The sequence below is a fragment of the Rattus rattus genome, chromosome 9 (genome assembly GCF_011064425.1).
Source record: "Rattus rattus isolate New Zealand chromosome 9, Rrattus_CSIRO_v1, whole genome shotgun sequence".
In the NCBI taxonomy this organism is placed as follows: domain Eukaryota; kingdom Metazoa; phylum Chordata; class Mammalia; order Rodentia; family Muridae; genus Rattus; species Rattus rattus.
In genome coordinates this window covers 42,313,458-42,335,551 of record NC_046162.1, presented here as the reverse complement: position 1 = coordinate 42,335,551, position 22,094 = coordinate 42,313,458, and the positions used below count along the sequence as shown (strand labels likewise).

The following is a 22,094-nucleotide window of genomic DNA, read 5'->3' as shown; positions in this document are numbered from 1 at the left end:
CGCTCCGCCCTTCCACGCTTGCGCCTAGGGCACTCTCCCCTCCCGCCCCACTTCAGCACACAAGTCAGGGGACTCCGGAAAGCCCAGCAGCGCTCCAGATGCTGATTGGCTAGAGTCTTCTTAAGTATTCATGAGGGGGCGGGCTGAGCAGGGCTGCCCTTTGTTAACCAGGGAGGGCGCGGCCGCGGGCATTCTCGCTGGGGGTCTCACCGGGCGCTGTCTCCTTGTCAGATTTCGATCGAAATGTCCTACATCCCGGGCCAGCCTGTCACCGCCGTAGTGGTGAGTGCGCTCGTGCGGACTCCTTCTCCTTTTGGCTCATCCCCATTTCGCAGAGCGGCAAACTGACATCTAGACAGGCTGAGAAAGTAAAGAACTCGGGTTCCTGCGTGTATCTTGGTGGCTGTTTCTGCTTAACAGTGCTGCAGCCTTCTCTAGCTTGGAGAGGTGGCTGGGACTTAAGAGCCTCTCGGGACCCTGGGCAGAGGCCAGATCGTGAGCGTTGCCGCCGTCGGGTGGATACCTTTTAGCAGGCGCAGACCGGGAGGACGTAGGAGAAAGGCCGGTCCGTGGGAGTGTTAGAAAACTCCCCTGCCCTGGGCCTCCGTGTCCCCAGCTGGGCGGCCGTGGGGGGCGGGCGCCGATGTCCGTGAGTCGCAGCCTCTGGAATGAGGAAGCGTTTCCTCTGCTCCAGCCGGCACACTGCCGCCGCCGCCGCTGCCGAGCTTTAGGAGATTTAGGGGGTGGGGCTGGCCAGAGTTTGTGCATCCCCTTCCCTCTTCTCATCTGGCCTCGCTGCTCTTGGGACCGACCCCTCGAGATCTAAGGCTTGGCTTTCTGAACTTTTTAGGATACTCAAACCTTGGTGCATAGTGCATGCCCTTTGCATGATGCTCAAGGTTCTAGACCTTTCTAAGTCCGCCTTCTGGGTTTGTCTTGTGTTCCAGGTGTATTTGAATAGATAAGAGGAGGGAGGGGTAGATCTAAACACTAAGGTTCTGGTCTGATCGGGGCTCTGGCCAACCCTGAGGCAGCTGAATCCCAGAGAGAAGCGTCAGTGCCCAGCCATAGAGGAAGCTTTTAGGAAGAACCCAGATCTCTTCCCAGATAGGGCCTTACTCTTAAGGTTAAACTGGCCTTGAACTTCCGGCAGTACTCCCTTCTTAGCCTTCCAAGTGTTGGGAGTCACAGGTGTGAGTCAACATGCTCCCTTGGCTCCACAGACCTAACTTTGGAACTGTAGGGATGGGCCATGCTAGATGGGTGTTCCCGGTGTCAGGAGGGTGGGGGCAATGAAGCTATTGATAAAGGTGGCCAGGGAAGGTGAGCTTTATAGCTTCAGCGTTGGTCTGGGCTAGAAGTATATATTGCTGGGCCAATGGACAGCTTCCCAGCTTTTACTCAATTTGCACCAGACTGATTATTCTAGGATCTCTCCCTAGCTGCCCCAGAAAGATCAGGCTTGACCCTATCTGGAAAAGAGGGTGTGATTGAGGACCTGGGGAGAGCCACTTTGTTGCCTGACTTCTCCCTTAATTTAGGGCTTTGTCTCTTTTTGGACCTTGCTGGTGGGAGTGAAGGTCTGGAGGAGCTTATGCTTTTGGACAGGAAACCCCAGGTGAAAGGGCCGTAGGCATTATGCTTTTCCTTCCTCTTCTGCCTTGGCAGGCCACTCAATCTTCCTTAAAGCTGGAAGACCACAGTCCTCCAATCCTAATGCCAGGTGCATGCCTGAACATAAGCGGGCAGATCTGGCCTCTTTCTCAGTCTTGGATTGCTCATGGGGTGGAGACACTTCCTTCCCAGTCTTACCCTCTCAGGTGGAGTTAACATTCTGGTCTGTTCCAGCCATTTTGTTAAAACCATTTCACAAGCTTTCCCCTGAACTCTAGACCACTGATCTGCCTCTTGGAAGCCTGTCAGATGACCCTGACACTCTGCTCTACCTGGGTCTACAGTTGCATTTATTCTAACTGGTCCTCAGTCACCTTCCTAATTCTATCACGCATATCCTAATGTGTCTGTTTTTTGATGGTCTTAGTTGACCCCTGTGAAAGGGTCATTCGATGCCCCCCGGGGTCATGCATGACCCATAGATAAACAGTGATCTAGCCTTATGCCAAGGTGCTTTGCTTCACTTCCTCATGACCAGTCCTTGTCTGTGGATCGCTCATGTCCTCAGGCCACACCCCACCCATGAGACATCCATTCCCCTACCAACAGCTCCAGTGGTCACTGTAGCGCCAATGCCTTACCTCACTCCTAGCTCTTCTTCAATTCCAGTAGGCTCAGGATGGAGGTCGGTGGTGACATGATCATTTCCCAAGGCTGGGTATAAATGATCCTTTTGCTGAAGCCTTTCCAAGTCTGGAAAGTTACCCCTACTTCACACTTGAGAAGTGTGTTAAACTTCTTGACTTTGGGTGTAACTCCTGGTGGCTGGAGGATGCTTTCTGAGGGCTCTCAAAGAAGCCTGCATAATTGGAAACCTTAACCCCAGCATGTGCTTGAGAGAACCCTGATGTACTGTTACACTGCACAAGAACAGGTCCTGAGGTTGGAGTGATGGTATAATTAGGCCCACACCCCTTCAGTCCCATCTCACTTTCTGGTCCTGGCTGTACACACCAGTCTCCTTGGCCAGGAATCCCTTCTCTTCTCTTCTGTGCAGGTTTCTTCTTTATTTATCTCCTGCACCTCCTGGCTTGCATGATCTCTGGTAGGGCTTGCTCAGCAATCTGAGCTGCCTCCACAAGTGTCTGCATTTTCTCAGGGCTTGACCCTTCCTGTTCTGGGTGGTCCCTTCCCAGAAAAGATGAGTGTCTTTTCTATAGTAGCCCCAGTACCCTCAGAATACATATTGATCGAACAAGTTGCAGACAAAGAGCTGTGTGGAGAGGCCCATGTGGCTGTTTTAGACAATCTCCCAGACAGGTAACCAGCAGGATTTTTGCAGAGGATTCTGAACTCTTGGCATAGTTCTAAGCTGGCCCAGCAGCCTGAGGTTGCTGCTGGGCCCAGAGATCAGATCTTTCTCCACCCACCTACCCATTACCCTCAACTTGCTTTTTTCTTTATCAGCAAAGAGTTGAAATTCATAAGTTGCGGCAAGGTGAAAACTTAATCCTGGGCTTCAGTATTGGAGGTGGGATCGACCAGGACCCTTCCCAGAATCCCTTCTCGGAAGATAAAACAGACAAGGTGAGAGGGGCTCAGGTCCCAGACCTCCCTGTGGGGAACACAAGCAGGTTTTTTTCTTAGACAATCCTTAATGATCTGGTGGGATTAGGTAGAAGGCATGCTGAGACATCCTGGAAGAGCAGAGGTGGCCATCAGCAGGCTGGAACATCTCAGGGGCAGTTACCGTAACCCCCCCCCCCCCAACGGCCCAGTCCAGTGACCACAGGGATTTACCTGCATTGCCTCTTTTCAGGGCATTTACGTAACACGAGTGTCTGAGGGAGGTCCTGCTGAAATTGCTGGGCTGCAGATTGGAGACAAGATCATGCAGGTACAGTTGTCCCAAAGGAGGAAAATAAGGTTTGGGTGAGAGAGGCTGAAGCACTTGGAGTTGAGGGTTGTCCTAGCTTCAGAGAGGAGCAACTCATCAAAATGGGTTTTGGAAGCCACACAGGGGTTGGGGATTTGGCTCAGTGGTAGAGCGCTTGCCTAGGAAGTGCAAGGTCCTGGGTTCGATCCCCAGGAAAAAAAAAAAAGGAAGCCACACAGATATTGCATCTGTTTATCCTGCATGCCTCTGCTAGAATGCTTGGCATCTCAACTTCAGGGGATATCAGGTTGGCCCCTCCAACCCCTTTCCAGATTCTAAAGGGTGAAGAGCCTGTGTTTTCTCCTTGGGCCAGGTGAACGGCTGGGACATGACCATGGTCACTCATGACCAGGCTCGGAAGCGGCTCACCAAACGCTCGGAGGAAGTGGTCCGCCTGCTGGTGACTCGGCAGTCTCTGCAGAAGGCCGTACAGCAGTCCATGCTGTCGTAGCAGTAGTCAGCCTAGACTTGTGCCCACTGACCTTTTTGGGCACTGAGAACACATCCACACTCTGTCTGTATCTAGTTCTGGCTTCTGCTGTGTGCTAGGCCCCAGCTCTGAGGAGTAACAGCTGATCCCAAAGGTCCAAGCCAACCTTCTTAACCCTCAGCCCCCAGCCCGAGGCCATAGCACCAGCTCTTTCTCTCGGACACTGAGGATTGGAAATAAGGGCCTGGAGTAATATCCAGTCTTCAGTAACCATAGGCCCAGCCAGAGACCTGTGGTGGTTCAGCCACAGCAGGGGCTGGGCAGTCAGGAAACCCCTCTGAGCTGCCAAAGCTTGCAAGTGCCAAGTAAGCCCCTTTCCTCCCAGCTTGCTTTGGTTGAAGGGGTTGGCCCTGCCCTGACACCTTCTCAGTGCCTCTCCCTATGCTTCACCTATCATGGTGCCCAGCCTGGGGCTGGGCCCACATATGCCAGTATGAAGGCCGCCTGGATGAAGAGGGCAGGCTCCCACTCCCTTCATTTCCCCTAATGGGTGCTGGCCTCCCCACAAGTTTCAAGACTGACATTTCAAGGCAGCTCTCAGGATTGCCATTTTTCTCTACACCTGTGGGTTTAGCTTTTGTACTTTTTAAGTCACAACTTTGATACAAAAGTGTTTCTATCTTACTGTTTGAATTTAGCTTACTAACTCACACACCTGGAAGCAGCAACTTGTAGCATGTAACCAAGCCAGTTGGTTACTCTGGAAATGGGGCAGTATGATGCCATCCCATGTTGAACACTTGCGTCCAATAAACAAAGCTGGAATTCACCAGGGGTTTCTGCTCGACGTTGGGGAGGTGTCTCAGAGGGTAGTTTGGTTTTAAGGATGGCTACCTTATCTCCTGCTGTTCTTGGGTAAAGCACAACTCCTCCTAGGCCTGGAAAATGTTTCTGGTGGTACCTTAGAAACCTCACTGGGAACACACTGTGGCTTTGTAGAGACCAAGTTTGGACTCGACTTTCTCTTACTGTCACTGTGAAACCTTCATGTGCCTCTATGTAACCTAGCTTCAGTTCCCACCTGAGAGGAGCCTCATGGGCACTCAGGTTTAGGAGGAAAACCCAAGGGGCTGAGAACTGGCTCAGTGGTGAGCTGAGAACTCTAGACAGATGCCACTCAGGGAATTACCATTGCTGCCAACTCAGAAAAGGTAAGGAAAGCCCAGGAGGCTGACGTGCAGGTCAGGGAGAGGGTACCTGTCTAACGCGCTCAATCCTGGGTTTTAGTCTTAGCACCCTCTCCTAAAGAAAAATTCCAGAATTTGAGATGTTTTTAAAGGGTAGCACCCAATAACTTTCTTTTCGGGAGGGGATGCTGTTGAACTCAAGGCCTCAGGCCTGCACTCTGAGCAAGCATTCTGCCAGTGAGCCACACCCCTAGCTTGCCCTTTTTGAGACTTGCTTTGTTGTTCAAGCTGGCCTTGAACTTTTGGCCTTATTTAGCCTCAGCCTCCTACATATCTGACATTTCAGGTGTACATTACTATGTCCAGACCAATAACACATTTTATTAAGAAAAAAAAATAACTGATCTATGGACTTGACCAGGCTGTAATCTTGACTCTAGGAAACAAGAGATTGAATTAGAGATGGCTTCAGTCTGCAGAGTAAGCTCTTCATCACCCCTGCTTCATGCCCCACCCCACCTTCCGACTCTGCTCACACCCACAGCTTGAGCATGCTGATGGAACCTTGGTACTGGCAGATAAGGCACAAACCTACCTGGCTCCGGTTGAGTAGGCATCTTGAACCTGGGAGGTCTTTCCCAATCCAGTGTGGGTCAACATGCAGCCACCTCAAATCAGTATGCTCCACAGCCCTATGCATGCCTTCACATAGGTTAGCAAGGTCCTCTAAGCCCCTAGGACTTGGTTCTGAAGGCCAACACAACTGCCTTCAGCATCCAGTAAATGTTCCGAGTGTACAAATAGGAAACAAGCCACCTTTTAATTAAGGACATATACTCCGCCAACATGAAACAAAATAAGAAAAAAAATACAAAAGAAATCCAAAGGCCCCTCAATATTAGAGAAGGAGCAGATTGATGAACTCAAGGCACACCCTGGCTCCTTCCCTATCTGGCACAGGAAGGAGAACTTGGAATGAGAAGGAAGGAGGTGTGGGATCAGGTTGGGTCCAAAGGCAGTATTGGAGGGAGGTTCCTGGACTTCTGCTCTTCAACAGCTGAGAGAGGGATGGGGGAGGAGGCCTCCCTTCCCATCCAAGGAAGCTTACTGATTGACTGATGGGCTTTAAGGCACAGGCTGGTCCTGAGTACCCGCTCCATAGGTGTAAGGTTAGGAGGAGTGTGGGTACTCAGACGGTGATCAGTCTGACTCTCAGAAAGTGGAGGTAGGAAAGAGGGCAAAAGAAAAGCCATTTCAAAATAGTCCTTGGGGGTAAAAAAAAAAGTTAACTGTGGTATTTTTGTGTGCAGGTATGGGTCCACTTCTGACCAATCTGGAAGGCGCCTCAGGGGTCAGAAATATACTTTACCAGGCACTGGCCTGGGCCACTTGTTCTGAAGTTACTGGAGCAGAGTTATATAGAATGAGATAAGAAATGTGGCCTAGAGAAAGGACCCCAAAGCCTAATCCCACAGTCCTCTCCCCTCCACCGCCAGTATCAGCACCTTCAAGTCCATTTGGCCACAGCACCTGGCTGCTTGGTCCCTGTGAACACTGTGGTGGAACAAAGCACCCTTGGCTCTCCCAGTTGCAAGGTTAGCCCTTCAAGCTTCTCCCAGAAATACTGGTGGTTTGGGGCAAGGCCATCAGCTGCAAACTTGGTGCTCAGTTCTGGCTGGGATGGCTGTCGAAACCTGTGGGTGCTGCCTGAAGCCTTAAAAAGAGAGAGATGTCGTTGTAAGACGCAGGAACGCAGGAATGCTGGGCGCCTCCAGAGGGCTGGAGCTTTAAGTTGGGAGAGACCGCCTGAAATCTGGCTTTCAGTCTCGAGCACAGTCAGGTGTCCGTTCCAGAGAGGGAGTCCTCTGTGGCTCACGAGGGGCCTGGGTGAAGGCAGGCAGGCTGAGCTTAAGGCTTTTGGCCCTTGAGGAAGAGAACGCTTCTCTGTCAGCACACTTCCAGCCCTGTGCACCAGCTGCTTCTCTGGCCTTTGCTGGACACAACCTTTCCTACCAGGGCCCAGGCCCTGGCTGTTTATACCGTGTCTCTGGATTTTAGTCCAGTTGGTCGTACCCTGGTTTCTTTCTGTACAAGTAGAAGTGCTGGATGAAGAAGACAATGTCAAAGAAGATGGTGAAGACGCCGAGTCCGAACTTGGTTGGATCTCCGAAGATCAATGTCCATTGGTCTGTTAATAACCAGAGGGGACAGAATATGGTTTTAGGCTGGAAGTTCTTAGTGTGTGTGTAGGATGTGGACCCCCGTTTACCCAGGAACTGCAGGACCTAGGGGTCCCCAGGAAGCCCCTGTCTCCCATGCTTCCACTCACTGTGTAGAAGTGGCTTTGGCCGACTCACCATTATTGTAAGACTGGAGGAACATCTGGAGGAGGCTAAAGCTGCCCCCTGTAAAATCCAGGAGCACACCGCCAATGCTCCAACCCTTGGTGCTTTTGTAGTAAAAGTTCATGTAGGCCTGGGGACAGACAGATGGAAGGCCGTGAGGGCCAGACAGAACCACACACACCTGGTACTCCAAAGGAGACCCTGTTGACCCTCCCCATTCATGTGCTGAGCTCTGGGCTTTGACACACCAGGGAAGGTGTGCATGCAGGGCAAGTGAAGCTTCCCTCCCCTGCCCTCTCCTTCACCATCTCTGGATTCCAGTGGGGTGGGGTGGGGTGGGGTGGGGAATGCTGCCTGACTTCTCAACATTTAGAGCGGACACAGCCCTCTCTGATTTTTATGTATTTTAAAAAAAAGAAGAAGAAAACAACTGATGACTCCCTTTGTAGCCCAGGCTGGGCTTGAACTCACGATCCTTCTGCCTCAGCTTCTGTACTAGGAATACAGGTATGTGCTACTATGTCTCACTGAACTCTGATTTTTCACAGTTCCAGTGATTCTGTCCCTGATCTCAGCCTGGACTCCACACTACGTGGGAATGTGCTGGGAGCCAGACTTTCTGGTGTGGAGTCAGCTCTAGCATTAAGAGCTAGGGCTACTGTAGAAAATCTGAGTCCTTTGGTTCTTTCATCTGTAAAATGGCCCAGTTGCCACCTCTGAGCTGCTGGGCTCCCTGGTCTCTTGGGTAATCCCCTCTTCTTGTTGCTCCAGCCTCAAATTCTTCCTCCAAACCCACAGTGTCCTCTGAGCGTCTCTGGCTGACACCATCTCTTTTCCCTCCATCCAGGAGGGAAGTCTTGACCTTTTTGGTGGTTTCCTGGTTCCCCTCCTGATCTTCCTCATTTCTACCCTATACATGCTGCTCCCTCTCCTTAGCTTGGTTAAAACCTGCTGTGAGAGCAGGGCCTGGGTTGAGTATCTCTTGCCTCTCATTCTACCAGCTGCATGGAAATGCAGGAAGTCTGTGGAGTACCTGTGGGAAATACTTGATCAGTGTGATGATGAGCTTGATGTAGGAGAAGCAGAAGAGGAATTGCAGCCATGTGGTGACACCGACTGCAGCCACAATCATGGTGACTAAGACGAAGAGCCACGCAAGTACCAGGAAAACAATGGAGGGCCGTGACACGCGCTGGTTGCCTCTCTGAGGAGGAGACAGGTGCAGTTTATAGATGTGGACACAAAGACTGCGTCAGGGTTTCAGGAAGGGATGACTTTGGACAGGGGTGCAGTGTGGGTGCTAGGGGATGACTGGAGGCAGAAGCCTGGCCTTGGTATAACCTGTGTAAAGAAGGGGCCAAGGGCACTGGGGCTGTGTCTGCACAAGGCCAAGTAAGGTAGGAGACCAAATCCAGAATTTATTGGGCTCTATTTGGGTAGTGGGTGAATCAAACCTGGGATGGGATGAGGTGTGGAGTCCCCAGTATCAGCCCCATCCTTTCATAAACAAGTTCTCCTGTTCCGTCCTTGTTGGGTCCTCCAGGCCCTGCTGACCAAGCTCCAACTTTGCAGAGATGGATACCTCAGAGCTCATTTGGAGGGGCATGAACCCCGGATGTTGGAGGCCCAGTATTTCACCTAGTCCTGCTGTCAGCTCACTCCATAACCTGGAGGAAGCCCTGGGGACCTTAGCATCTGTCCCCACATGGTCCCAGAGTGAGGCCCCTTCAGCTGAGTGTCACAGGGGGGGGTATAAGAAAACCAAGCTTCATGAAAGTCGGTCTCAGCCTCCACTGGGTGTGATGTGAGGAGGTGGCACATTATGGAGGTGACTGCAAAGCTGTCACATCAGGAGTGCTCCTTGGAAACGCCAGGACTTCTTAAAGGTACCTCAGTCCATGCTGAGACCCCAGATAGCTTTTCAGTGACAGCCAGATCCGGGTTCCTCCTACCTACCCAGGAGTTGGCTTCCCACTGGTATCCCTAACCATGGGTCAAACCCATCTGCTCATAGTCTCCCTTGCTTCATGGTGAGTGACTTTGCCTTCCACTTTACCAAGGATCCTCACCTGTGGCCCACAAAATGCATTTTCCTGACACCCTCCCTCAGTTAAGCCAGGAAGAGGACAGCAAAGTCTACCCCAAATCCACTTGGCCACAAAAGACGGGGGGCATCATGTCACCATCCTTTCAAGACATGTGGGTAGAGCTGGGTGGGGCCTGGCTTAGGACACCAATGGCTTCCAGTTAACCAGGCCTCATTGCTTACCTCATACAGGCAGCATTGCAGGATGACAATCAGGGTGAGGGCGACTGCATGTAAGCTGAAGAAGGCGTCGTTAATGTCGACAGGGTTCACACCATTGGGGTATTTGAGGAGAAACTCCTCCTGTTGGGGGGAAGGTGAGGAGAAGCTGAGAGGTGAAGAGACACATGGTCACACATGGGCTTGGGGGGCTGTAGGGGGTGAGTGACACTGTACCTGGATGTAGGGCACCCACAAAAGACCGATGTTGAAAACGCTGTAGGCCACGAAGCCTGTCAAGTTCAGGGCTAAGAAGTCAAAGCTGAGACCAATGACACTGCAGGGGGACAGAGGAGGACAAAGTGGGGCAGAGGTGAGGCAGGGAACCCCTGGGATGGGAGGGGCATAGCTCCTAGGACATGGGAGAGGCCTCAGCACCTTCAGATGGAGATCTCACCATTATAGCTGATGCCATTCAACTGGCTCTCTTGAGAGTCATCCCCTCCTCCCCTCCCAGGCCCTAAGGCCAGAGACAGAGAGAGAGAGAGAGAGAGGTGGGGAGAGAGAGAGAGAGAGAGGTGGGGAGAGAGAGAGAGAGAGAGCACACACCCACTTCCCCGGCTCACTGCTGGGCGGTCCTCTATGAGACCAAGACCCACGTGGCAATGTGAAGACAGGAGGGCTAGTCCTTGATCCTAGACCTACTTTTACTTCATTCAGTTAAAGCACAAGTGCTTTGTCTCTGGGGCTGAAAGTTGTAGGACATATTTCAGGGCTGAGGAGCCTCAGGGCAGAGTTTCTCCTACCCAGCCTGGTTTTGGTGTAGCTGAGAAGCTACATGTCATTGTTCCCACAGAGACAGGCTGAGCTGGGCAAGGAAGAGAGAAGAGTAGAGGGGTGTCCTCCTGCAGCCCCCAAAGGGCCTGTGGGGGCAGCTATAAGCTAGGCAGGTTACCTTTTCCGTCTCCAGTTCTGGATGACCTGTGGGTAGAAGGAGACGGACCAGGCCATGAAGTAGATCCAGCCAATCACCTGGTTTATGACGCTAACAATTCTGCTGTGTATCACCAAGAACTGGATTCTGGGGCTAGAAAGGGATCTGGGGTCAGGATGCTTTTGGTAAAGGTTTGGGAGGAAGTCCCCATGGGCATCTGTGCATGGCCACCCTTCCCCCTATATGAGGCCACTGGGATGGGGGTGGGCACCAGCCTACCAGGTCTGGTTGGAGTGATTTCCATGCAGATAAACAGTCACTTGTCCAATATTTTGAGAAGTCACTTGGAAAGAGGCATTTTTCTCTCCACGAGGCACTATAACCTGTTAGGAAGACTGAATTTGATCTGTGGCCATGTATAACTACAGGGTTTAACTCCAGGCCGCAAACCAGGGAATGGGGTGGGGGCATACCACACTTGGCTCTGCTCTTGCTAACCAGTCACAAGAAGCACTGGGCAGGCCAAGCTGAGCCCCACCCTGCCATATTTCTACCTGGCTTTCTGAGCAGAACTGTAGGTGGGTCCTTGGCTCTCCCTAACTAACCACTGAACGAGTGTAAGATAGCTGTTTTCCCCTCATTAACCATGCTACCCCTCAGTTTACTCATCTGTACATGGGGATAATACTAGTGCCTACTTCAAAGCTCTGACCAAAGCTTACAGTGTAGAGCCGGGCACCTGGTGGGGAACGCTGGGAGTGCTTCCTATCATGACATATTCCGTTATTGATATGCTTGGTGAAGCTGATAAAAGGATGTTTCCTCATGCTCTGCTTCAACTGCCTAACAGCAAAGCAGAAGAGGTGGACCACAAGATGCTTCTGTGGTCATTTCTGCTTGATATTTATCAAAAGCTCTGATCCCGGAAGATGGGCTTAGAGCCTGCCTGGGCCATCTGATCTGTATGGAACCAAACTGTCCCACTCTCCCCAATAATACTCTAGGTCTTACCCTCAACCTATGTTGTAAGTTCCACATGGATGTGGTGGCTCATTAAACAATAGTGTGGTTTTTTTTAAGATTTAATATATGTATATATATGTATATGTATATGTATATGTATATGTATATGTATTCAGAAGAGGGCATTGGACCCCATTACAGATGGTTGTGAGTCACCATGTGGTTGCTGGGAATTGAACTCAGGACCTCTGGAAGAACAGGCAGTGCTCTTAACTGCTGAGCCATCTCTCCAGCCCCCCCCCCCAATAGTGGTCTCTTTTCTCTAGTTTTCTAAGGCAGAATCTTGCTATGTAATACTGGCTGGCCTGTAACTTACTATATAGTCCCAGCTGTTCTCAGACTCATAGAAATCCCCATGCCTCAGTCTCCTGAGTGCTGGAATTACAGGCACATCTAGCTGCTTTCCCTCCTACCCCACAACTAGACTTTTGAGATCATCCTGCTTTCAGCTTCCAAAGGAAGGGATACCAGGCTAGCAGGGCTTCTTCCTGAAGACTCGAGGCCCTGACAGGTCAATGCCAGCCATTTAATACTTGCTGCTATTGCTTTTAATCCCCAGCGTGTGGTCTGGGAGACGTGATGAGCCCTGTGCCCACAGATGAGGAAAACACTGTGAGGCTGAAGTCCCTGACCCAAGGCTTCAAGGCTGAACTCCTAAATCACCTGACCCCTAGGCTCTAACCACTGGCTTCTTATATTTCAGGTACAGGACAGGGAGGGGACAGTGAAGCAGGAGACTGAGAACCTGTCAGGTTCAGGTGTTCATAAAGATCACCGTCCACAAATGGTTCTGCTTTCGGCTTTGACTCCCACTGCTAATTAAGAAAGAAGCTTGGCCTATCATACGTATAGAGAAAAGTACACACATCACAGCTGGATAAAGGGTCTACAGACTGTACACATTCAGCCTCTACAACAAGAAGAGAATTCCCAATACCTCAGAAGCTCCATTCTACCCCATTCCAGTCTCTTAACCCTGAGGATAAGCACTGGCCTAACACTAGGGATTCACTGCTTTTGTATTTTATGTTCAATGAACCTTATAGCCCCCACCCCCTTTTTTTCGAGTTGAACTTCTTTTGCCTTATATTCTTAACTTTCATGTAGTTTTACAAATGGATACCTTTACTTAGATGTCTATATCTAAACTAATGTATTTGTGTCTGTTCTTCTGAGAGTCTGCAGATCAAGCAAAGCTTAGAGTCTTTGCACTAGACCTGCTGTTAGGACTATGTCTTTCATTCTGTTGTATGCTGGCCTTAGCCCTAAAGCTGAGAGAGACAGACAGGCAGGCAGACAGACAGACACAGGAGATTTGATCAAACTGTGAACCCTGAGATTATGTTATTTATTAAAAAAAGCTGTTTTTAGTTGTGGCATGGCTCAACCTTAGCATACAGCTTTAATCCCTCTGGCTGGAATACAGATAAGCCCTTATCACACATCTTTAATCCCAAAGAAGGTAACATTAGTTTGTAAAAGGAAGCATCCATGTTTGAAAGTGACTTCCAATTGAGTGGCAGACTAAATGACAAATCAGAGAAAGATTTGACAGAATGAGTCAGAGGCAGGATGTGCCCAACTCTCACAGTCTCACGAGAAGAAAGGGGAGGGTATTTAAGAGAGTACAGAGAGAGAAAAAGGAGAAAAAAAGGAGGCAGTTTTACTGGGACAGAAGTACAAAGGTTGCAGAAAGGGGTGGGGGGAGGGAGAACAAGCTAGACACAGGTGAAGACAGAATGGGCCCAAGAATGAGCAAGAAGAAGATCAGAACATATTGCCAAAGTTAGTCTGAGGCCAAGCAAAGCAATCAGGAGAGGCTGAGAAAGAAGCCAGTTTGACTCAGTGTGAAAGGAGTTTGAGTCAGAACAGCTGAGTTGAACCAGCCAGCCTGAGATCAGAGAGAAGAAAGGGTGAGCCTTTTCAGCAGTCAGTCTCAGAGGCTGCAAACATTCTAGGCCTAGACTAAAGCTTCCAGGACCAGGCCTAGGTTCATAGACGGAGGCAGTAAGTACTTTTACGTGTACGTGTGTGTGTGTGTGTGTGTGTGTGTGTGTGTATGCTGGTGTCAGGGACTGAAGCTAAAGCCTCGTGTATGCTAGGTAATCATTCTACCCCGAGAACTCCATCATTTCCTAAAATGTTTTAAAGTAAGGCCGATACTTCCTATCTCAGATCCACCTTTGCCTCAGGCTTTGTTTTGGGCACCCGACCACACACTATTCCCCTTATTACCGACCATGGTTATGCTGTAGGACTGACCCCAGAAGCTGTTCATCCCATTGGGTGAAAGCTTCCCAACTAGACAGCAGAAAACGCGCATCCTTGAGAACGATAAAGCCCAAACCACAGATTTCTAGGATGGTGGAGTGGGGCAGCCCAGGGGACTTATTTCCACAAGCTCTTAATTAAAATGTGCTTTGCTGTCTAGCACTGCCTGAAGCGTCAGCGAAGGGTCTGTTACTTACCTCATCAGGAAGCTCCACAATAGTAAGGTTTTTTGAACTAAATGTGATTTCAAAAGTGATCACCAAGGTCGCATTTAGTGGATGCCTATGGAGGGTAAGAGCCTTGTTACTGTTGGGAAGTCAGCAATCAACCCTCTGGACTTCCCACCAGGCCTTTATTTCTCTAGAAATCAGGACCAGGAAGGGCAATGTGCTCAGATTACACATGTCCAACCTTCAGGATTTCCAGTACCCCAGAAGCCGTGTTCTGCTCCTGACCCCGAGGATAACCACTGCCCTGACACCATGGAGTCACCATGTCAGATCACGAACGATCTGACAGTCCAGAGGCGTCAGGCGTCTTTTGCATGATTTAATGCTTTACTTTCATTTTTCTCTGAGAGAAAAATATTCTACATATTCTCCCCTAAGCTGGGGGAGGTAAGAGGTGGAGTCCTGCTCCTGCTCTACCAGGAGACCAGATGCCCTCTAGGGTGAGGTGGAATTCTGGCTATGGATAAGAGGGGCAAGGGAAAGGGAGGGGGCAGGGAAAGGCCTATGGTTCTCTGCCCCAGTGGGAAAGGCTCCTTTGGTAGGGTTAGGTCTGAGCAGGGTGTGGTGTGAAGGCCAGCAGGGACTGAAGATGAGGCTCTCAGGGAGCAACCCATTGGGGCCTCAAGTGTGGGAAGCCATTATGGTTTCCATGGGGTGGGTGTGCAAAGCACAGAGGACAGAGCGGCAGGCCTGTGAGGAGGCCTGGGCACCAAAGTTTGGGTTTGAGATCGGGTTTTCCAGGACAGGTGATGAGACAGGGGCATTGTCTCGGTGGGAGCCACAGGCACCAGGCACGGTGGAGCAGTAAAGGCCACAAACGAGCTGGGACATGTGGGACCCTTTGATACTGTCCTTGCTTTGGCAAGGGACCTCAGCAGCCCTGTGGTGGTCTGCAGTTCAGCTCCTTGCACCTTCATCTTTAGGATTCTCAAATATTTATTCTTGGGAAGGGTCTTGAAGTCTGGCATCACCTGTGACCACCTGAGGACTCTCCTCTAGGGGGAACAGGTCCTGTTTCCCTTAGACTCTGTGCATGTTTGACTCTGGGACCACTCTTTTGTATGTCCTACAACAAAGAGGCTCTAAGAACATCACACATGTAGACTGTGCCAGAGGGGCTGAGGACTTACCCAAGGGTAATGCTGACGTTGGTTGAACTGCCATTTACCAGCTTCACAGTGGGAGGAGCAGAGAGACTGACAGCTGCTGACTCTGGAAAGATCCAAGTCAATGACATGAGCCACCGTCATGTCGAGAGCTCAGCCCACAGGGAGAAGCGGGCACCAGGCCTCTGCCACCTTAACTCAGCAGCCCCTGCTCACTGACAGTCCTGCCTCCTAGGTCTACCTCCAGGCTTACATTGTGCTCTTCCCATCTCTGTACCAGGGCCAGATGGCCACAGGCTAGAGCAGGAAGCGCTGGAACTTCCTCCTCCTCCTTCCCCTCTGCGAACAATCTGAGTTCCCCAGAAACAGTTTAGGAACTACAGAGCCCAAAAGTTATAAAAAAGGAAATTCAAAGCAACATCTGCGATTGGAAAGGACAGACTAGAACCATCTACCTCTGCAGATGGACAGTGAATGGGTCCTCTGAAAACTTGGTCTGGTCTCATTCGTGCATTCTGAGATGGGCAAAAGGCCTGGCTAACATATTTCTAAAGAACTTTTCGGGCTTTCCTGCAGACTCAGCTCAACCCATGCCTGGTTCCTTTCCTGAGGCTGTCTGTCTGCTGGGGACTGGAAGATAGTGCTGAGGAACATACGCTTTTCACTATCAGGATTTGCTTGGCATTGAGGTGCTAACCCAGTAGAAGGTGGGCAAACAGGTCGCCAGGAAGAGGGAAGCAGGTTTGGGTCTTAGAAAACCATTTTGGGGTGAGGGGCAGACTGGGAGTGCAGCTCGGAGGTAGAATGCATGAGTAGTGTTCATAAGCCCCCGAATCCAACCTCCAGCATCAAAAAAGAAGGCAGATCAAGTATCTCAGCCCACTGTGGTTACAGGGCATGGCTGGCTAGCTCCCTTGAATAATTTCTGTATTCTGTGGGCAGCCCACCTCCCCTGTCACTGTGCCATCCCTAAACACGCTCAAAGCTTTATGGCATACCTGCCCCTCTCACAGACCTCAGAGATATTCACACCTTAGAAGTCATGATCAGGGATCCAGACTAGGAGAGGAGAGGGCATCTTATGTAGGGGAGTGTTCAATAGGTAAAGATGGCTCCCATAGGGATAGAAGCTGCAGGTTTCTACCCAGAACCCTCCACAGCATGGATGAAGAACTAGGTCCTGAAGTTTTAAGAGCTTGGATTGAAAAAGGAGCTTCTGGGGGTTGGGGATTTAGCTCCTCCAACCTCCTCAATTGGTTTCTCTCCTTGGTATTTCCACTGATAGTTTTTATTCCTTCATGACATTTCCTGGGGGGGCCACCTTATATCCCCAGGTGCTCACTAGCTTGAAACTCATACTTTTGGACTCAGCTCTGTCACCTCTGAACTGCTTTCTCCAGCTTGGTCCCCATATGTGGACGGTGGCTGTCCCCAAGTTGCAATTCTCCCAGACGTGACTTGCACCTAGTGCACAGTCTCAAGACCCCTCACCTGGATCACCTGGATGATCCTCCTGCCTCAGCCTCTCACGTAGCTGGGGTTCTAGATCTAAGCCACCGCTATTGGCTGGTACTCACTCTGCACCCTAGTCATTGCTGCTGACACTTTTGGGTTTGGGAGAGTGAGGTCTCACTGTGTTGCCAAGTCTTCCTGGAACACATGGAACTACTGATCTTCCTCTCTCAGCATTCAGAGTGCTGGGACTACAGGTATGCCACCATTTCTGTTATTCTCTTAACTCCAACTTGAAAAGTATCACAATAGGCAATGAACAATTTTCAGTCCTCTTTTAGGTCAAGGAAACGCCCTCCGAAAGGAAAGGAGCCCCGCCCACATAGCCAGAAACCACCACAAACATCTCAAAGCTGCTCTCCTTGGGTTCAAAGCCCAGATTGTTACCACTAGACTGAGCTGCAGCAGGCTCCACTCAGTCAGAAACGACAAACTCTGGAGGATTTCTGTTGATCTGTTGTCCTTGATTCTGATGCCCCCAACAGAGAAGAGAAGTCTGGCAGTGGGTGGCTGGGCTACATTCCAATTCCAGGTTCTCGTTTTTTACAGTAGCTTCCACTGCTCCTTCACAGGGCAGGGGGTGAATGGAATGGAGGGGTCTCAGTTTTGTCCTCTGTGTAGTCTGAGTACTAGCAGGATTTGCCATTACCTCCTAGGTAGAATCTACTATGTGCTTCTGCACACATGCACACACAAGCGCATGCACTCACTTCCCCGAGAGACTGACTCAGTAGAGTCTGGAGGGCTGAGTGTGGCTGTGGCATCCCTCTGGAGAAAGGTGGCATGGCCCGGCCTCATGGTCTGAGGCCTGTGTTTTTTTTTTTTTTTTTTTTTCTTCTTCAGAGATTACTTCTCTATAAGGTGTGTTCTACAAAAGAACATGACTGACTATTTACCAAACCTGGATGAGCTGGTCAGATGCTCAGTTCCATGGCCATCAAGAGAACAGAGAAATAGACAAATGCAACTTGGTGTATGTAGCCAGTGTGGGCAGTTTCAGGGAACATGTGTAGGATTTCTAGGACATGCCCTAGGTTTGCTGGAAATTGTTAGTGAGGGAATTTAAGATACATTTGCTTTGGAGTAACAACCTGTCTAATGATTAAAATGGGTCTGGGCACTGTGGATATTAAACACAGCTATTTACAGAAGGAGATGTAGGATGATGTCATTATACAGGTGAAAGCAGGTACAAGATAGAACGAGGCTGGTCATTGGATGAGAAGGAAGGATGGGCGGGAGAAAAGTTTTAGAAAGGAGGAGGAGGAGACTAGAGCAAGGAAAGAGAGGAGCAGCTGAGAGAACATGGAGGCTGACGTTAAGAATCCACGCTGTACCTTTTACAGGTTATTATGAATATTCTTAAGGGATGGATGTGTACAGGGCTTTGTATGTCTAGGTGGGCAATTATATATTATCAATTGGATCAGAGGTTATTGTGTTGTGTGTTCTTTCATGTGGCGATTTAATTGAATTCAGGAGAGTATGTGGTGGCTGGAGACACTGGGCTGCCACGGAACTGGGATGTGTATGTCTGGCATGGTGGCAACCTGCCTTGGAAATTAGATAGGTAGAGAGATTGTTGCCAGGCTCAGAGAGAAGCCATTGGGGCAGTGCGATATGGGATGGAACAAAATGGATGAGACGCTTTGCTGACTGAGATGACGATATCTACTAGATATCTTGGGGCACTATGGTGCTGGATCTAGTACGGGATAAAAGAAGCATTTTATTATAATTTTACAGTAGCAGGAGAAATGTTTTGGGTATTGCAGGGATATCTATCTAGGATGATGACAGCATTTGAAGGGGTCCTCTGACAAGGATGTATAAACTCCACTGGTGTGCTTTCTGTGTGGCTTAGGATGCTGTAACCAGTTCCAATCTTCTCTAAGGGAAAAATATTTTCTCTTACAGTGTGGGGCCAGGTAGACTTTTCTTGTGTCTGTATCTGGGAGAACGAGGTACAAGGCCCCTCTAATGTCTTCCAGGGCCCATAACCCTTTCTGCAAGGCCCAGAGGGCAGAGGCACGGGCTATTCTTTACAGATACTATCTCACCTTGTCGAGACTCTGCAAGCCAGTCATACGGGCTGACTAAAGAACCAGCTGATACCTGTGCTGATCCGAGAAGGCAAGAGGGACCCAAGGGTAAAGGGCTAGTTAGGCTTGACCACCTAGCTCTTTGTATAATGTCCCTACAGAAGAACTGGATCTGATTACCTCTCTAGAGTGGGAGGATAACCATAAGTTGCCTGGACAGCAACAAACCTTTGAGGACAAAGAGGTTACTCTTTACAAATGATCCTTGAAGTTTGATTCTTGAAAAAAGTATTACATTATATAAATAGTATGAGAAGAAAATTACATCCCCGACAAAATTAAAACCTACCACAATATGCCAAGATGTGAAAAGCTGAGACAACATACTATCAATACAATAAAGGCATTAAATTAAAAAAGATTACTCTATTTCCTTTTTACAAAGCAGAGAAGCCATTCTTAAACTTACCACTTCTCTCTATGAACTTCAGGAGGAAAAGGATCAAAATAAGCAGCCAGTTCTTCATCATGTTCCCAGACTTCAAAGAACTAGGAAGAAAAAGTGCAAGAGTGGGGCTGTTAAGGTTGGATTAGCTCAGCTCTTGATGACATGCTCTCTGACCCATGACAGTGAGACAGTTCATAAAGAGCTTCTCCTTCACACCTCTGACCTCACAGGCTTGGCATCACAACCTCCAGGAAGGAGACCCCAGAGAGGACCTATCTGTGTTTCATGCAATGGGCAAGGCCACTCAGAGCAGCTACATGGGTTGTGAAAAGTCCAACTCCGAGGACGTGAACACAGACCTGCACTTTTCCCTCAGCTGCTTTCTGCAACCAGTTAACAGGAAAACAAAACAAGTAAACACTGGCAGTGTTCGTCTCTTAAAAAGACAAAACCCTCGGACTGGAGAGATGGCTCAGAGGTTAAGAGCAGAGCAGAGGTCCCGAATTCAATTCCCACCACCCACATGATGGTGCACAACTATCTGTAATGAGATCTGATGTCCTCTTCTGGCCTGCAGGCATACATGCAGGCAGAATGCTATATACATATTCAATCAATCAATCAATCAATCAATCAAGCAATCAATCAGTCACTTCTTAGAAGCAGATATGGACTGTGAAATTCAAACACTCTGTCAGCAAAATGTCCCCCTCAGTGCTAAAGGCTAAGACATCCTGAAGGAGAAAAAGGTCAGTTGGTTAACCACACAACTAGGCTTGTAAAAAGTTACAAGACACACCCATCATGCCCATCTTCTGGTGTGTGTGTGTGTGTGTGTGTGTGTGTGTGTGTGTGTGTGTGTGTGTGTGTTTTAACCATCTTCCACAACTCAATCAGATGGCATACTTCCAAGAGCCTCTACTATCTCTCACTCTAGAACAACCTATCTCTCACTCTAGAGGTGTCTGAGGTAGTCCTGCTCTTGGTCTATAACCTGGAGCTTCATCTGTGGGAAAACTCTGCTAATCAAGGTCGGAGTCCACCATGATTGGATAGCCCCTGGGCTCAGCACAGGACAGGGGTGGGAAATTCTAAAAAAATTCTAAGCCCCCACACATGCTTATACCTGATGAATGTCACAGAGCCTTAGTTAGATTACAGGATCAATTTCCTTCCTCTTGATAAGAACCTGTTCAGTGAGCACCTGAGATTCCCGAAGTGCTTGCCTATGCTAATGGGAAATTTTGGTGCCCTAAGCCCTCAGCCAATGGCCTTTGCCTATCCTGGATGTTCCTACCCTCAGTCCCCCAAAACTTTATAAGCTGGTCCTGGAGTGGTCATTCACATACCTACCCATAGGGCTTCTGAAGGCACACCTGTCATTCTTTGTCTCTGCTCCCACTGCCCCCATGGACCTAATTGCCAACAGTCCACAAGAGTGGGGAGACCCATATTCCTCAAGGGATAACACAGATTGGACAAAGAATATGTTCCCTGGAGATGAACTATCCAGATGGCAGGTTTCCCATTTACCTGTATGATTTTGGAATATTTATTAATCTATTTTCCCTAATGGGGAAACAGAGTGGTAGTCCCACAGAATTAAAGTTAGATGAAATATAAGGCATGCATTCTCAAAGGGGTTAAAAAATAGGTTCTGGAGGTCTGAAAAATAGCTGTAATAACTGCTTCTCTCTCTCTCTCTCTCTCTCTCTCTCTCTCTCTCTCTCTCTCTCTCTCTCTCTCTCTCTCTCTCCCAAACGCCATAATTAAAAAAAAAATAGAGCTTACCAGCTGTATTAATAGTTTGAGATGGATTGATAAGATAAAAGATAAAAAGTTGAAAAACAATGAAGCAATCAATGTTATTACTACTATCACCCAGGGCTCCCAGCAAGCTCTCACAAAGCATAGATAGTCATTCCTCAACATTATTGAAAAGGCAAGACCCAGGTATCCTCTCTTTCTCTAGGAGAATCAACAGCTCCTGGAACAGTCCCATCAGCATCTAACTTTCCCCGAACCCCCAAAGCTACCTGCACATTCCCAAGACAGATTCAGGCGGTGCCACAGGAGGTAAGCAAGGGGTTCCAAGAGCACTCGAATAGTGCCACCAACACCAGCCGGTGTCAGTACTTTTGGTCACCAATACTCTGGTTCTACAACCTGGGAATGTCAGGTCTGGGTTGGGGCCAGAGGCTAGAGACCCAGGCGCTGCTAAAAGAGGCTAGATTCGCGGCAGGTTGCCCCTCTGAGGTGCGAGGCTCATGTCTGTTGGGGTGGCTGTCCCGATCGCGATGATTCTCACCTGACAGCTTTCCAGGCTTGGTGGACCGACCTCCCAAAAGCAGCAATCGCGTATCAGATACTGCTTAAGAATGTAAGGGACTCTTTGGGCGCCGCTGACTTTGTGTGAAAGCGGGGCCAGTTGTCACCTGACCTGAACCACCTGACTTGAGGCTGAGAGCCCCATGCAAGGAGCTCTGGAAGTTGTAGTTTTCAAGAGTCATCGGCAGCTAACACTTGATAGGGCTGTGGGAAAGGTGGAAGGGCGGAAGAGCTTTGGCACCTTGGCAGAGACAGGGGCTCGGATGTGAGGGGAGATCTAGTCTCTTGTAGGAGAGGCAGGGCTCTCGAAGTCTCTGTTATAGTTCTGAAACCCTGTGCTCCTTGGTGAACACCCTGGGACGCCAGGCACTGTCCCGGAACTTCTGACTATAAGGTCCCGCCTTCTGTCCTCTCTCCACCTATCACTGGAGGCCGCTGCGAGG

At 49.5% G+C, this 22,094-nt stretch overlaps 2 protein-coding genes across 2 annotated transcripts; one reads left to right on the top strand and one right to left on the bottom strand.

Annotated features, from left to right (window-relative positions):
* Positions 1-2: 2 nt before the first annotated feature.
* Positions 3-4,809, top strand: Tax1bp3 (Tax1 binding protein 3). The gene is made up of 4 exons (XM_032912356.1): positions 3-282; positions 3,082-3,201; positions 3,434-3,511; positions 3,864-4,809. Exons 1-4 carry the CDS (start codon positions 244-246, stop codon positions 3,999-4,001), a joined length of 375 nt encoding a protein of 124 aa, XP_032768247.1. The 5' UTR covers positions 3-243; the 3' UTR covers positions 4,002-4,809.
* A 1,153-nt stretch (positions 4,810-5,962) lies between these two features.
* Ctns (cystinosin, lysosomal cystine transporter) lies at positions 5,963-21,833 on the bottom strand. The gene is given in 12 exon segments (XM_032914157.1): positions 5,963-6,881; positions 7,241-7,355; positions 7,525-7,642; positions 8,546-8,716; positions 9,782-9,901; positions 9,995-10,094; positions 10,713-10,844; positions 10,971-11,074; positions 14,183-14,267; positions 15,346-15,427; positions 19,345-19,424; positions 21,778-21,833. Coding segments are annotated over 12 exon segments (1,281 nt in total). The 3' UTR covers positions 5,963-6,763.
* Between the last annotated feature and the right edge of the window lie 261 nt (positions 21,834-22,094).

Excerpts from the sequence above, each read along its gene's own strand:
- Tax1bp3 (XM_032912356.1), top strand. The coding sequence starts at position 244 with ATGTCCTACATCCCGGGCCAGCCTGTCACCGCCGTAGTG. Across the intron at positions 3,202-3,433 it reads CGGAAGATAAAACAGACAAG|GGCATTTACGTAACACGAGT; the intron begins GTGAGAGGGGCT and ends GCCTCTTTTCAG. Across the intron at positions 3,512-3,863 it reads TTGGAGACAAGATCATGCAG|GTGAACGGCTGGGACATGAC; the intron begins GTACAGTTGTCC and ends TCCTTGGGCCAG.